The following is a 16277-nucleotide window of genomic DNA, read 5'->3' as shown; positions in this document are numbered from 1 at the left end:
CCTCTTGAAGGCCTCTAGTGTGGGAGAGCCCACCACCTCCCTAGGTCATAGAATCATAGAAAAGCAGAGTTGGAAGGGGCCTGCAAGGCCATCCGGTCCAACCCCCCTGCTCAATGCAGGAATCCACCCTAAAGCATCCCTGACAGAGGGTTGCCCAGCTGCCTCTTGAAGGCCTCTAGTGTGGGAGAGCCCACATTCATCCCTCTGTCCTGCCACCAAGGGCCCCCATCCCAGTTTGGGCCGGGAGTCTTCCAGATTGCAAGCGGGAGGCTTCTAAATCCTGGGGTGCCCCCTGGAATCATCCCTCTCCCCCCCTCCAACACACGCGCAGGCTTTTTGGGGGAGGGTGTTTTGGAAAGGTCTCCATTTGGAGCACTTTGGGGAGAAATAATATTGACAGAGCAAAGGTTACCGGGCGGGATGAATCCCCGGCGTTGCGCGGTGAACCAGGCTAGGGGGCTGAGGTTTGGGCACTGCCCAGGACTCATAAAGAGAGGGGGGAGGGGGTCCTAAAAGGAGGATCTGTGTCTCCCCAAAGCACAGCCCCCCCTCACCCGCTGCCCTCTTTCCCAGCTGCGCCCCGCTTCCCCGCAAATGCCCGGCGGTGCCTGAATGACACGCCGCTCAGGAGGTGCCCATGGGCTGGCCGAGATTGAGAAATCATTTCACCACCAGAACCTTAACTTTGCCCCAACTTTGCTCAGGTCAACATTTGGACGAAACCTCAGGGAGTGCAGCGAACGCGGGCGGCCCGTCAGAGACCCAGGCGGAGGAAGAATTGAATCGAGGCTGGAAGATGGCCACATCTGTGGTCAAGTAAGTGGCTGAAGGGTGGGGGGATGTGGCTCCCAGGGGGAGGGCTGGTGCTGAGGAGGGGGGCGAGGGTGTAGGGTAAGGTAATTTCAGCATTCTGTCTACGGCCAGGGCCCTGGATTGGGCGAGGTTTCACATGCCGCCTCCAAGCATGTGTAAAGTGGTTTCCTTGCACCACTGAATGACCCCACAGACACGCCTGGGATTAAAGCCTGCATGAACTGGGAATCCCCCCTCCCCCGTTCGTGGATATAAATCCACTCTGTAACCACTACACTACACAGCCTTTCTATTAATAAAACTCTTCTGAGTTTACAGGGCTCAGAGCACTTCACTTACGTGTATATTTAGGGCTCTCACATGATTAAAGAAATCTTACAGCACAAAGCTATGCGTGTTTACTCAGAAGCAAGTCCCAACACGTTCAGTGGGCCTTATTCCCAGGTAAAGCTGCATAAGGTTTGCGATCAGTACGTCCTGTTGAGTTCAATTGGGTTTACTACCACTTACCTGAGAGAAGACCCCACTTGATGTGAACTTTTGAGCATAGGATTGCACAGTTGGTCAATGAACCATAAGAGATTTAGTCAATGGATGAATCGCGTACGTTTACATAAGGAAAAGTATTCTAAAACAACAGCTAAAAAAGCACAGCCCTCTAAATGTGTTGGAATACAACTCCCATCATCCCCACACTTGTATGTTTTATTAACTGCTGCCTGATTAATCAGGGCTCCTTTTCAGTAAATCGATATATATATATATATATATATATATAAAGTTTGCTGCCCCAATGGTAATGTAGTAATTCTTACATCAACCCTATAGGGCAGGGTTAATAACTCCCTGATAAATCTCTCCCTGAGACTGGCTTGCATAAGGTTGCTTAATGATTTAGGGTGCAATCCTATGTGTGTTTAGCCCCCCCCCCAAAAAAGTCCTACAACTTCCAGCATGCTGGGAGTTGTAGGACTTTTTTTCGGTGTAAACATGCAGAGGATTGCACCCTTAATGGTATAATTCAGCAGAGGCCTATCTCAGCCTCTGGGTCATAGCCCCTCTGGCTGCACCGCCCCTCCGCCTCTTCCCTTTCCCCCTATTTCTCACATGCCGCCTGACGTTTCCTCCTGCCAGCTCGGCTGCCGGTGACTATGAACCTCAGCCCACAATGGCCGCAGATTACCAAGACCTCAAATCCTTGGATGTGGCCGACGAAAGTGGAAAGCGTTTTGGGAGAGGTACCGATTGGGGACTTTAAACTGGGGGCCGGCCCAGCAGCTGGGCGTGTGGGGCAACTGGCCTGGTTTAACCTGGATAGACCTGGCTCTTTCACTCGCTGCCTCTGGAGCAGGCAGACAGTTTTCTCCTGGAAATGGAATCATGGGAGGTGGGGACGGGGACGGAGGGAGGGACAAAGGAGGTGTTGATTCTGGGCCTGGGTCACACGTTACAACAACCAGAGCATGGGTTGTTGCCTTACCCAGATTTTACCTACGATTTGCCTGACAGATGATCGTGCAAAGTGCAGGTTGTTGTTCTTCCTCCCAATTCCTGGGTTGTTTGATTGCCCCCACCTTCTCCCACCCCCTTCCTGTAACTCAAATGCTTTTGCGGCACTGAACTGCAGCTGGGTTTTTTTTTTTTATTGCTCTTTCCGCTGCCTCTGCAGCCTGGCAAAACAAGCCCTGAACAATCCACAGTTCCGGGTTCGCATGTAACGACAACCCATACTTAAAACAACCCAGAGTTCACAACTCAACAACAAACCACGGGTTCTCTTCCTGGGTTGTTTGTGGTTAAAAACCCCATAATTAACCCATAGTTCTGGGTTCTCACGTAATGACAACCCAGGATGCAACAAGCCATACTCAACCCGTACTCTGGGTTGTCCTTAGGTGTGAAGTAGGTTGTTGAGTGTGGGGCTCCAGTCAGCCAGCCCAGTGCGGTGTGGTGGTTAGTGTTGGACTGGGGAGATCCGAGTTCAAGTCCTCACTCAGCCAAGAAGCTAAAGGGGTGCCTTTGAGGGCAGTCACTGACTCTTTTTAATATCCAATGTTAGTCCTCCATGGAGTAGACCTACTGAAATGAAAAGAGACATTAGCTATGTCTAACTTAAGTCCTATTTATTTCAATGAGGCTACCCTATGTAGGACTAATATTGCCTGCTACGCTTTTGACCCAGCTTACCTCGCAGGGTTGTTGTGAGAATAAAATGGAGATGGAGGAGGATCCTGCCTCTTTGGGCTCCTTGGAGGAAAATTCGGGACATAAATGCAGCAAGCAGAAACCTAGTGCAGGAGGGGGTGGGGTGGGGTGGGGTGGGGGTGTCTTTGGAGGGCTCAACGAGTGGGGCCCCGGCACCCGCCTTGCCAACGTGCCTCTCCTGCTCCCCCACAGGGCTGCCACCATCCCAGTCATCCTGGCGACGCATCTGCCCCACCAACCGACTGGTCCTGATCCTGATGGGTCTGTGCACCATCCTCGCCCTCTCCGTGGGGATACTGGGCATCCAAGGTGGGTGCCGGCCGGGGCAAAAGGCAGCGCCCGCGGGCATCGGGGGAGGGGGCAAAGGAAGCGGCTGCAGGGAGCCCACTCAAAGAGTGCTGATCAATGGAACCTTCTCAAACTGGGGGGAGGCAACGAGTGGGGGGCCGCAGGGCTCAGTCCTGGGCCCAGGGCTCTTCAACATTTTTATTACTGATTTGGACGAGGAGGTGCAGGGAACGCTGATCAAATTTGCAGATGGCACCAAATTGGGTGGGATAGCTAATACCCTGGAAGACAGAAATAAACTTCAAAGTGATCTTGATGGGCTGAAAACAACAGAATGAAATTTAATAGGGATAAATGCCAAGTTCTACATCTAGGAAATAGAAACCAAATGCACAGTTACAAGATGGGGGATACTTGGCTCAGCAGTACTACAAACGAGAAGGATCTTGGAATTGTTGTAGATCGCAAGCTGAATATGAGCCAACAGTGCGATATGGCTGCAAGAAAGGCAAATGCTATTTGGGGCTGCATTAATAGAAGTATAGCTTCCAAATCGCGTGAGGTACTGGTTCCTCTCTATTTGGCCCTGGTTAGGCCTCATCTAGAGTATTGCGTCCAGTTCTGGGCTCCACAATTCAAGAAGGATGCAGACAAGCTGGAGCGTGTTCAGAGGAGGGCAACCAGGATGATCAGGGGTCTGGAAACAAAGCCCTCTGAAGAGAGACTGAAAGAACTGGGCAGGTTTAGCCTGGAGAAGAGAAGGCTGAGGGGAGACATGAGAGCACTCTTCAAATGCTTGAAAGGTTGTCACACAGAGGAGGGCCAGGATCTCTTTCCGATCTTCCCAGAGTGCAGGACACGGAATAACGGGCTCAAGTTAAAGGAAACCAGATTCCAGCAGGACATCAGGAAAAACTTCCTGACTGTTAGAGCAGTACGACAATGGAATCAGTTGCTTGGTGAGGTTGTGGGCTCTCCCATACTAGAGGCCTTCAAGAGGCAGCTGGGCAACCATCTGTCCTGGATGCTTTAGGGTGGATTCCTGCATTGAGCAGGGGGTTGGACTAGATGGCCTTGTAGGCCCCTTCCAACTCTGCTATTCTATGATTCTATGAAAAGCAGACACACGTGTGAAAAATGTGCAAGATGGTGAGGGAGTGTGCAAGGCCAAGCCGAACACAACACCGCTGTGGGTGTGCGAGGCCCAATGGGGCATATGCAAACGAGTGTGCAAAGATGAGAGGGAGTAAAGGTGCAAGCGTGGGGATGAGTGTGGGTGCGAGAGGCAGGGAAGGAAAACCAGGGTGTGCCGGGTGCGAGGGGGGGAGTGTGTGGCAGCCCTCCAAGCCTAGAGAAAGGTAGACGTTAGAGCAGCCTTTCCCAACCTGGTGCCCTCCAGATGCCTTGGACTTCAACTCTCATCAGCCCCAGCCAGCATGGCCAATGGTCAGGAATCCTGGGAGCTGTAGTCCAACATATCCGGAGGGCACCGGGTTGGGGAAGGCTCAGTTGGAAGGTGTTTGTGAGGAGGAGGAGGGGTGCAGAATGGCTCTTACCATTTGGAGGTTTCTCCTAATGTTCAACCACAATCTACCCGTTAGACCTAGTCACGCATGTGACAACCCTTCAAGGTTTGAAGAATAACATCCTGTCTTCCTAAGTCTTCTCTCCTCCAGACTAAATAGCTTCTTTTTCAGGGCTTGTTCTTCATCGTCCTGGCCATATTCTGAACCTGTGCCAATTTGTCTTCCAATTCTTAAAATATGGTGTCCAGGACTGAACACGGCACTCCAGGTGAGGTCAGACTAGTGTGGAGTAATGTGGAACTAGTACTTCCGGAAACTGTGTTTCTGTTAATGCAGCCTCGAATTGCATTTGCCTTTTTTGCAGCCTGGTCACATTGTTGGCTTATGTTCTGTTTGTGATCAACTGCGATCCCAAGATCCTTTTGACATGCCCTGCTCCCAAGCCAGAAACCTACCCACCCTGCACCCGTCTTTTATCTTTTTGGACTCGGGTTTCCTCGCTTTGCTAAATGAAGAACTTTACATTTGTTGAATTTCGTTTTGTTAGTGTCCATCCAGTTCCCTACTCCGTCAAGATCATTTCTGGGATTTTATCCCTGTCTTCTGAGCGGTTTTGAGTCATCTACAACTTTGATAAAGGTTCCCCTCATTGGGAACAATTTTGAAGGGCCAGGACAGAGCCCTGTGGGGACTGCAAAGCACAGTAGTAGCTAGCTTGTAGCGCACACGATGTGTGCAAAGCTGGTGGGGTGAGTGTCTGGCAGAGGTACCGGAAAGTGCAAGGGGAACAGCAGGCAGGAGGAAGGAAAGCTGTGCGTGCACACCACACAGAGGGCGGAATGTGCAAGGCCAAGGAAGAGTGTGGAAAAGAGGGAGTGGACAGCCAGTGTGGTGCGGTGGCTAGAGTGTTGGACTGGGAGTCTGGAGACCTGGGTTCTAGTCCCCGCTCAGCCATGGAAACCCTCTGGGTGACTTTGGGCCAGTCACAGACTCTCAGTCCAGCCCACCTCACAGAGTTGTTGTTGTTTTGAGGATAAAATGGAGAGGAGGAGGAGGATTATGTAGGCTGCCTTGGGTTCCTTGGAGGAAAAAAAGGTGGGATATAAATGCAATAATAAATAAAGACAGTGTGTAAAACGAGTGTGTAAAAGATGGTCGGTGATGTGACGAGAGAAAGTGGGCTATGCAGGAAACGAGTGTGTGGGGCAGAGCAAGCGTTTGTGCAGAAGAGGGGAGGTGTGGGTGTGCAAGGCAAGGGGGCAGCTTCCGCTCTCACTCCGCTTTGCTTCCTCCCAGGCGTCCAGCTCAGCAGGGATCAATGGGGGACCCAGGAGGCCCTCAAAAGCTTTAACAAGACCGTCTCCAGTGGGCTCAGCATCCTCCAGCGCAAGAGTGAGTGAGAGAGGGGGCAGGGGGCCAGGAGGGCTGGCCGGAACGTGCCCAAACGCTGCGGCAAGCTGTTCCGCTGGGGGACTGGAGCTGGCGCGCCATGGGCCTTTAAGGAGGAGGCCAGAGGGCAGAGAGAAGGAGCCCTGCCTCCCACATGGGGCCCGATCCAGTCAATAAGAACCCCCACCTCGCCCAAAGGGCTAGAGAGAGGGTGGTGCTCCTTTGGAAGGGGAAAGTGCTGGAGACAGTGGGCCTGTTCAGGTGACACGCTAAGCCACGGTTAGGGCCGCTCACCCTTTTGCAGCAAAGGGTGAGTGAACATGTTTAAATCATGGTTATGTAGCCACCATGGTTAGGAATGGTTCACACGACAAGCTCAGCCATGCTGTTTGGCTCAAGGTGCTGAACCGCCGTGGCTTGGCGTGTCGTCTGAACAGGGTCGGCGTTATCCTCACGACACCCTTCTGCCGCCACTTCTAGGGAACAGCACGAGCTGGAAATTGGCAGCACTGGAGAAGACACTGAGCACCGACAATGACAAGATGGAGAAAGGTGGGGCTCAGAGATGATGCCTGCGTGTGTGTGTGTGTGTGTGTGTGTGTGTGTGTGTGTGTGTGAGAGAGAGAGAGAGAGAGAGAGAGAGAGAGAGAGAGAGAGAGAGAGATGGTCCCTTTGCACCTTGCCCTTCTGAAGAAAGGAAAGGAACCTCTCGTGCAAGCACTGAGTCATTACTGACTCTTGGAGGGACGCCAGCTTTCGCTGACATTTTCTTGGCAGGCCTTATAGCGGGGCGGTTTGCCATTGCCTTCCCCGGCCGTGATTACCTTTCCCTCAGCTAACGGTACTCATTTTACCGACCTCGGGAGGATGGAAGGCTGAGTCGACCCAAGCCGGCTGCCTGAAACCAGCTTCCGCTGGGATCGAACTCAGGCCGTGTGGAGAGGAAGAAGCACACTGTAGCCGCAGCCTTAAGGCTGTCAGGAAGATTTTGCCAGACCTTCACTCCGCTGCAAAAGAAGGGAGGCCCCCTTTGCTAAACCTGAGTTGCTGTGGTCAGAGACCTTGGCAACGTCTCCTGCGGTGCCCTTGTTCTCATTGCGAGGGAACAGGCGTGTGGAGGACGGGGTTCAGTCTCCCTCTTGGGAACCCCCAGGAGTGTGTTGAGAGGAGGGCAACCAGGATGATCAGGGGTCTGGAAACAAAGCCCTATGAGGACAGGCTGAAAGAACTGGGCAGGTTTAGCCTTGAGAAGATTGAGGGGAGACATGACAGCACTCTTCAAATACTTGAAAGGTTGTCACACAGAGGAGGGCCAGGATCTCTTCTCGATCCTCCCAGAGTGCAGGACACGGAATAACGGGCTCAAGTTAAAAGAAGCCAGATTCTGGCTGGACATCAGGAAAAACTTCCTGACTGTTAGAGCAGTACGACAATGGAAGCAGTGACCTAGGGAAGTTGTGGCCTCTCCCACACTAGAGGCCTTCAAGAGGCAGCTGGACAACCCTCTGTCAGGGATGCTTTAGGGTGGATTCCTGCACTGAGCAGGGGGTTGGACTGGATGGCCTTTTAGGCCCCTTCCAACTCTGCTATTCTATGATTCTGTGATTCTAAGTCATGGCCCCCTATTCTGTCTCTCTCTCTCCTCCCAGTCAGGAAACTCATCCAAGGCCAGCTGGATACCTTGCAAGAAGACACCAGGACGTTCCAGTGTGACCTGGTAGAGTTGAAAAGCAACGGTAAAAAGCAAGAATACAAATTCCAGGGAAGGTGGTGTGTGTGTGTGTGTGTGTGTCAGAGCTGGCTGCTTGTGTGGTTGGAATCCTTCCTTTTCACACCATGAAATCTCCTCCTCCTTGTGATTACTAAAGGTGGAACCCTATGCGTGTTTAGACAGAAAAAGTCCTTCAACAATGACGGGTTGTGGGATTTTTTTTCTGGCTTAACATGCATAGGATTGCAGTCTTACACAACCTGGGCTCATAGAATCATAGAACAACAGAGTTGGAAGGGGCCTATAAGGTCATCAAGTCCAACCCCCTGCTCAATGCTGGAATCCATCTTAAAGCATCCCTGACAGAGGGCTCTCCAGCATCCCACACACACCTCCAATGTGCTGAATGACAAGTCTTATCATCCCCAATCAGTACATTTTTGGCTTCCTCCCTTCCCTCCTCTGTGTTTTTTTTTAATTATTTGCAAATACAAGAGTAGAAAGAAATCAGGGTGCAAAGCGGGGGAGCATCAAAGATGTACACAAAAAAAGGGGAGAAAAGTCTCAGGATGCTGCTATTATTATTATTATTATTATTATTATTATTATTATTATTATTATTTCTCCAAAAGCCTGATGTGTTTCAGCCTCTTGATTTTTTAGGCCTTCTTCAGGGGGTTGTTATAAAGTCCGCAGAAATTATTAACAACAAAATTTGTCTCATCTAGTCACCATCACAAGACAATTGGTTGCTGATAATTTCTGCAGACTTTATAACAACCCCCCTGAAGAAGGCCTAAAAAATCAAGAGGCTGGAACATGTCATTTCCCCACCCCCCGTACCATCCTGAACCTTTTTTTTTACCTTTCTGTGTACAAATACAAGAACAACAAGCAAAAATCAAAGCAAAAGGGGACAACCAGAAAAAGAAAAAGGAGAAATGAAAAAAGAAAGAACATATTGTAACACATCTCTGACGTTTTTCTCCCCCACTGACAGGGACTAAAAGTGGCTGCTGCCCCAAAGGCTGGATTATTTTTCAAGAGAGCTGCTACTGGATGTCCAGATCCACAATGTCATGGGGAAGCGCAAAAAGTGACTGCCAAAGGAAGAAAGCCCACCTGGTTGCCTTGAACTCACCTGAGGAGGCAGTAGGTCACCCTCCAGGGGTGGGGGGTCGGGGGAGACATCAGAAGCACCCTGATGCTGGATCAGACCAAGGGTCCATCTAATCCAGCACTCGGTTCCCACGGTGGCCAACCAGCCATCGGCCAGGGATGAACAAAGCAGGACTTGAGTGCCACAGCACCCTCCCGCCCATGTTCCCCAGCAACTGGTGCACACAGGCTTGCTGCCTCGAATACTGGAGATAGCACACAGCCATAGTCTTCTCCTCCAGGAATTTATCCAACCCCCTTTTAAAGCCAGCCAAATGGGTGGCCATCAGTACATCTTGTGGTAGTGAGTTCCATAGTTTAACTCTGCACTGTGTGAAGAAGCCCTTCCTCCTGGATCTCCCACCCATCAGCTTCATGGGATCATAGAATCATAGAACAGCAGAGTTGGAAGGGACCTACAAGGCCATCGAGTCCAACCCCCTGCTCAATGCAGGTTTGTTTATTCGTTCAGTCGCTTCCGACTCTTTGTGACTTCATGGTCCAGCCCACGCCAGAGCTTTCTGTCGGCTGTATTCGTCGTTCACCACCAGCACCATCGGCCGCTAGCTGTCCTTTCGGCTTTGAGCTAGCTGCATCATCACATCTGGGGCTAGTTGAACTTATCCTCTGTTCCTCCCCAGTAGCATTTTGACCATCTTCCGACCTGGGGGTCCCATCTTCCGATGGTATATTGACATATCTCTGGTTGTACTGATCCATTTAGTTTTCACGGCAAGAATACTGGGGTGGGTTGCCATTACCTTCCCCAGGGATAGTATTTAGTCAATGCAGGAATCCACCCTAAAGCATCCCTGACAGATGTCCCCGTTGGGTCCTAGTATTTTGAGAGAGGGAGAAAAATGTCTCCCTGTCCACATTATCCACAGCATGCATAGTTTTGTACACCTCTATCACGTCTCCCCTGAGCCTCCTTTTTTCCAAGCTAAACAATCCCAGGTGATGTAACCTTCCTTCCTAGGGGAGATGCTCCAGCCCCTTCATCATTTTAGTTGCCATCCCTCAAGAAGCCTTCCCCAGTTCTCTGGTTCCGGGTGGGGTGGGGTGCTAGGGGCCATAGCTAGACCTAAGGTTTATCCCTGGATCATCCAGGGGTCAAACCTGTTCATCTTGGTGACACACAGGGGATCCGGTGCTCAGGCAGGCGCGAACCCTGGATGATCCCAGGATAAACCTTAGGTCTAGCTGTGGCCAGGAAATCTCTGAGCAAACTGCCCATTTGTTAACGCCTCTTTCCTCATGCTAGAGGTTTGTGAATCAGCGAAGGAGGCCAGGTCACACGTGGATCGGCTTGACAGATGTGAGCGGGACCTGGAAGTGGGAGGACGGGACGTTGTACACCTTGAAACAAACGTGAGTTCAGTGCATCACCACTGGCCTTTCCAGGGAGAACTAGGAAGCAGGATTCTGTTTGATGCGCTGGCTTTAACTTATTTTTATTTCATTTTTAATATTACATTCTGCCTACTGCTTAATAGTCTTTTTACTTAGTGGCTTAGTGGCAGGACATGGTGCAACAGCACCCCCCCCGCCCATGTTCCCCAGCAACTGGTGCACACAGCCTTACTGCCTCGAATACTGGAGAGAGCACCCAACTATCAGGGCTAGTAGCCGTTGATAGCCTTCTCCTCCAGGAATTTATCCAACCCCGTTTTAAAGCCACTCAAAGTGGTGGCCATCTTGTGGTAGTGAGTTCCAGAATTTAACTCTGCGCTGTGTGAAGAAGGACTTCCTTTTATCTGCCCTGGATCTCCCACCCATCAGATGAATTCCGACTGTAACTTGCATGCTCAGATCACTGTAAGAACACAGCTATAAATAGGCGTTCAGTTTCTCTCCCCCCTCCCTCCCGTTACCCAAAATTAATTCATCCCCCCGCTGCCTGTTGTTTTAGGGATTGGAGTGAGGGCCAGCCAGACCATTGGTACGGCCACGACCTTGGAGGAGGAGAAGACTGTGTCGAGATTTACCCCAGCGGATACTGGAATGACAATCACTGTTCCCGCTCATTTGGCTGGGTATGCGAGATGGCGCTGAAGATCTAGAAGGAAAAAGATCCCAACCCTCTGGATTCCGCAAGGACTCTCATGCCTCTGATTTCTTGATTTCTTGATTTCTGTCTCGTCTGCCAAGACTCTTGTTCATGCATTGGTTATCTCTCGGTTGGACGACTGCAACCTTCTTCTCACTGGCCTTCCTTCTTCTCACATCAGTCCGTTGGTTTCTGTTCACCACTCTGCTGCTAAGATCATCTTCTTGGCTCGCCGCTCTGACCATGTTACTCCGCTTCTGAAATCTCTTCATTGGCTTCCAATTCACTTCAGAATCCAATATAAACTTCTCCTGTTAACCTTCAAAGCTTTTCACGGTCTAGCTCCTTCCTATCTTTCCTCTCTCATCTCACACTATTGCCCCGCTCGTGCTCTTCGCTCCTCTGATGCCATGTTTCTCGCCTGCCCAAGGGTCTCTACTTCCCTTGCTCGGCTTCGTCCATTTTCTTCCGCTGCCCCTTACGCCTGGAACGCTCTTCCAGAACATTTGAGAACTACAAGTTCAGTTACAGTTTTTAAAGCTCAGCTACAAACTTTTCTTTTTCCTAAAGCTTTTAAAACTTGATTTTGATCTTACTTTTATACTGTTAGTTTTACTCTGCCCTGTGCCTGTTTGGTGCATTCTCTTCCCCTTCTTATTGTTTTATTATGATTCTATTAGAATGTAAGCCTATGCGGCAGGGTTTTGCTGTTTTATTGTTTTACTCTGTACAGCACCATGTACACGGATGGTGCTATATAAATAAATAAATAAATAAATAAATAAATAAATAAATAAATAAATAAATAATACTTAATGGGCTAAGAACTGGCTGCCATTGGCTGACTGCATTTCCTATCAGCCATGGGCTGGATGCCTGGGTGGGTGGGTGTCACGGAATGTTCACAAACATTTCTAGGAAGGGCTGGACATGGAATGTGTACATAAGCCAACGAATTCCAGTGCAAAGAGCCTTTGAGAAGCATACATTCCAAACTTATCTCCAGCTTAGTGGGTTGCCATGGTAAACACACCACTGTCTCCCAGTATCACTTCCACCATACATAAAAGGAAACGGTTGGTTGTTGCAAGGATAAGGTTAGAAATATATATATATATATAGAACACATTTTTTAGTCATTAAAATCATACTATGAAGGATTACACCCGCCTGCAAAAACTTGTTATGAAAACACCACTCTTAAGATCATGCTCTAATTAATACCAAATTATTATCCCTCTCTCATTTACTATTATAATATAACACACATTTATAATATAAACATCAATCACATTTTGGGAAGTGTACCCTCCAACTATGGCCAGAAAGTCCCCCAGTTATAGGGTTAGGGTTGGGAGAAGTGAGATGGGGCAGGGTTGAGACCCAGCCCTATGGGTAAGAATCTCTTCATTATGAATCTAAAGAAATCTATGGTTATAAAATTAATCTTTTTTTAAAAAAAAAAGTATGATTTTTTTTAAAGTGTTGCCTTTCTTTGGAATGGTTGCTCTTACACCTGGGTTATCAAGGGTTAAGGTGCCCTTGTGATATGGTTTTTTTTAAAAAAAATACATGTGGAATCAGTGGGGGGAGATCATAGAATCATAGAATAGCAGAGTTGGAAGGGGCCTAAAAGGCCATCCAGCCCAACCCCCTGCTCAATGCAGGAATCCACCCTAAAGCATCCCTGACAGGTGGTTGTCCAGCTGCCTCTTGAAGGCCTCGAGTGTGGGAGAGCCCACTACCTCCCTAGGTCACTGGTACCATTGTCGTACTGTTCTAACAGTCAGGAAGTTTTTCCTGATGTCCAGCTGGAATTTAGCTTCCGGTCACTTGAGCCCATCAGTCCGTGTCCTGCCCTCTGCGAAGATCTCGGTTAGGATTGTCATAACCAGCAGTGGTGCAACAGATCCCACTTTCCCCAGCTTCTGCTGAATCTGTCACATAGCTGTTAAAGGCACAGAGCCCCTGTCAGGGCAAGGGACCGAGCACAGCTTGCACATCTTCCCCACTGAACTCTGCATCCCAAGAAGAGTTCAAGGGATCCACATAAGAACATTGCAGGTTGCCTTATTCTGGGTCAGGCCCTGGGTCTATCTAGCCTGGTACTGTTGACAGCAGCGGCTTGCCCGGAAGGGTTTCAGGCAGGAGTTTTCTAGTCCTACCTGGAGATGCTGGGGACCCAACCTGGGACCCTCTGTGTGCCAAACAGGGGGGCGGGGGGCTCTACCCCTGAGCTATGTCTTCTCTGACAAGATATTTGAGGCTGCTGTTTCCTGACTGCTTGGTTAGTGAGGCAGCTGGACAACCACCTGTCAGGGATGCTTTAGGGTGGATTCCTGCATTGAGCAGGGGGTTGGACTCGATGGCCTTGTAGGCCCCTTCCAACTCTGCTATTCTATGATTCTAAGGGAAAGTGGCGGAATTGTAGTTGCACACTTGAAAAGTTAGAAAGTTAGTTAAAGTTAGTTGTGCACTTGGAAAGGTACTGAAGTTATCTGCGCACTTGGAATTTAGTTAAAGTTTCTCCCCTCTTCTTCTGTCTGAAAAAAACTGTCAAGAAAGAAAAAGCAGAGTAATGCATGATGTCTTCCGACTGACAGGGATGCTGAATAGGGGTGTGCACCCACGCCCCAAACCACCTCAGAGGCCGATATGGAGTCCTCGAAGCAGCCCCGATCTACCTCGGGGGTTCCCAACCGAAGCTGAGGCAAAATTCGGGCCCTCCAAGGCAACTTGGAGTTTTCTGGGTGCCAGCTGTGCAGCCGGCACCTAGAAATGTCTCCTTACTTACTTGGTGCCTCCACCATCCGCTGCCACTGCTGTGGATGGTGGAGGCACCAGGTAAGCCCTCCACTTCGGATTCAGGGTTCAGATCCGAGGTGGTGCACAGCCTTAATGCTGAACACTAGCAATTCTAAGCCATAAACAATCTTTGATCTGAGACAGCTGTTCTATTTCTAGACCCCAGAACAGACTTTGGCTCACCAATACAATGCAAGCCGGCATTAAACTTAGCCTTGCCACTGTTGTGGCCTTTCTGGCTTTTGCCCGGCTGAGCAATTCCGCCTCTATAGCCGCCTTTCATTTCCGCCCCTGGGGTTCAGAGACAGGTTTTTTTTCTGAATCATTAAACACCCAACTGCTCGTGGTATCATTTTTGGAGTGCTCAGTTCATTATTTGACTCCGTATCCTATCATGTGGAAGTCATAGCATACGCAGTACCTTCTCCATACAATCCATAACCTGTGAAATGAAATTGCTCTTGTTCAATCGATGATGTGATTGTGCCCTACCAACCTCATCGTTATAGTTAAACCTTTGCATCTTTGTTAATTTATAGTGTGTTTGCTGTTACTATTCTCAATAAATCAGTACCTTCAGCATTTTCTTCTGTATACATTGAAATTTGTAAATCTTTTTCTACTATCCTAGTCATTCTATTTACCTCATTTTAATATGTTAACTTATTTGCTATAATCTTTATATACACACTGTTTATTATTGTTTTTACACTATTTTTGTACCCTTCCATAAGAACAGAAGAAGAGCCCTGATGCTGGATCAGACCAAGGGTCCATTTAGTCCAGCACTCTGTTCACACAGTGGCCAACAGCTGGTTGGCCAGGGACCCACAAGCAGGACACGGTGCAACAGCACCCTCCCGCCCATGTTCCCCAGCAATTGGTGCACATAGGTTTACTGCCTGATACTGGGGGTAGCACATAGCCATTAGGACTACTAGCCATTGATGGCCTTCTCCTCCTGGAATTTATCCAACCTCCTTTTAAATCCATCCAAACTGGGGGCTACCACCACATCTTGTGGTAGTGAGTTCCATAGTTCAACACTGTGCTGTGTGAAGAAGTCCTTCCTTTGATCTCCCTTGCACCAAATCTTCCTAAGACGTCTTCAACACTTCTTTTCTACCACGGAGTTTGTTGATGTGACCCATATTTCCTCTGCAGCTGGACACTTTCTTGATTATATGTTTGCCATGCCTTAGTTGCTATTTTTCGATACCGAACGCACTGGGTGTGGGCAGGAGCAGGAGCGGGGGGCAGGGGAGTCTGGATACATTGGTGACAGATAAGTCCAATTTCAATTGAGTTGACACAGTTTGATGTTGCATTGCTACTGTGGCATTCTACCTTTCACATGAAAAAACAAAACATCTTTTCCAGACATGGTTCCGGTATGGTGATCTCTACTTTTGCAGGTGTCACGAACAAATAGTTGGCTGTTGATGGGGGAACTGTTGTTGTCGTCTGGCAATTGGAACTCAATTTTTCAGAGCAGTGGGTCTCACCCGGTAGTTCTGGAACATTTTGATGGGTCCACTCACACCAACAGCTGGAAGTTATATTGCCACACAAGTTGACTTGCAATCCAAATACTCCAATCTGCATCAACATGAAAGTCTCTGCTTCTCCGACAATGGGGTCACTTTTTGTTTAAAAATATATGTACCACGATTGTATTTCTTTCAAGTGTCCATTCTGTCTCATAAATGAGCAGAACTTGTGCTGCAAGCATATTTTCAGACTGTCAGAAGCAGTAGGTAAGTTTCGGAGTTCAGAAAAAGGAAATACAGTATTCCAGTAATACAGTCCGGAAGTTCTTTTACTTGGTGTGAACACCACAAAAATTTGGATGTTGTCATAGAATCATAGAATAGTAGAGTTGGAAGGGGCCTATAAGGCCATCGAGTCCAACCCCCAGCTCAGTGCAGGAATCCCTCTTAAAGCATCCCTGACAGATGGCTGTCCGGGGTGGGGGAATCTACACTACTGCTTTTAAAGCGTTTTAAAGCACTTTGAAAACGTTTTGAAACCTGTATATGCAGTGTGTCCTGGGCCCCAACAGTTGTCAAAACTGTTATAAAGTGCTTTAAAGAGCTTTAAAGCAGTAGTGTAGATCCCCCCCCAGCTGCCTCTTGAAGGCCTCTAGGGTGGGAGAGCCCACAACCTCCCTAGGTCACTGGTTCCATTGTCGTACTGCTCTAACAGTCAGGAAGTTTTTCCTGATGTCCAGCCGGAATCTGGCTTCCCTCCTCTGTGTGACAACCTTTTAAGTATTTGAAGAGTGCTCTCATGTCTCCCCTCAATCTTCCCTTCTCCAGGCTAAACATACCCA

At 49.1% G+C, this 16277-nt stretch overlaps 1 protein-coding gene across 1 annotated transcript; it reads left to right on the top strand.

The window, feature by feature from the left end:
* Nucleotides 1-294: 294 nt before the first annotated feature.
* LOC134405260 (asialoglycoprotein receptor 1-like) lies at nucleotides 295-14527 on the top strand. Its single transcript, XM_063136495.1, has 9 exons — nucleotides 295-816; nucleotides 1948-2051; nucleotides 3211-3327; nucleotides 6129-6224; nucleotides 6702-6773; nucleotides 7871-7957; nucleotides 8933-9084; nucleotides 10355-10461; nucleotides 11003-14527. The coding sequence occupies exons 1-9, from the start codon at nucleotides 638-640 to the stop codon at nucleotides 11151-11153; spliced, it is 1065 nt and encodes a 354-aa protein (XP_062992565.1). The 5' UTR covers nucleotides 295-637; the 3' UTR covers nucleotides 11154-14527.
* The last annotated feature ends 1750 nt before the right edge of the window (nucleotides 14528-16277 follow it).

Source organism: Elgaria multicarinata, chromosome 11 (genome assembly GCF_023053635.1).
Source record: "Elgaria multicarinata webbii isolate HBS135686 ecotype San Diego chromosome 11, rElgMul1.1.pri, whole genome shotgun sequence".
Classification (NCBI taxonomy): Eukaryota; Metazoa; Chordata; class Lepidosauria; order Squamata; family Anguidae; genus Elgaria; species Elgaria multicarinata.
The sequence above is the reverse complement of the archived record's forward strand: the minus strand, read 5'-3'. Positions and strand labels throughout refer to the sequence as shown.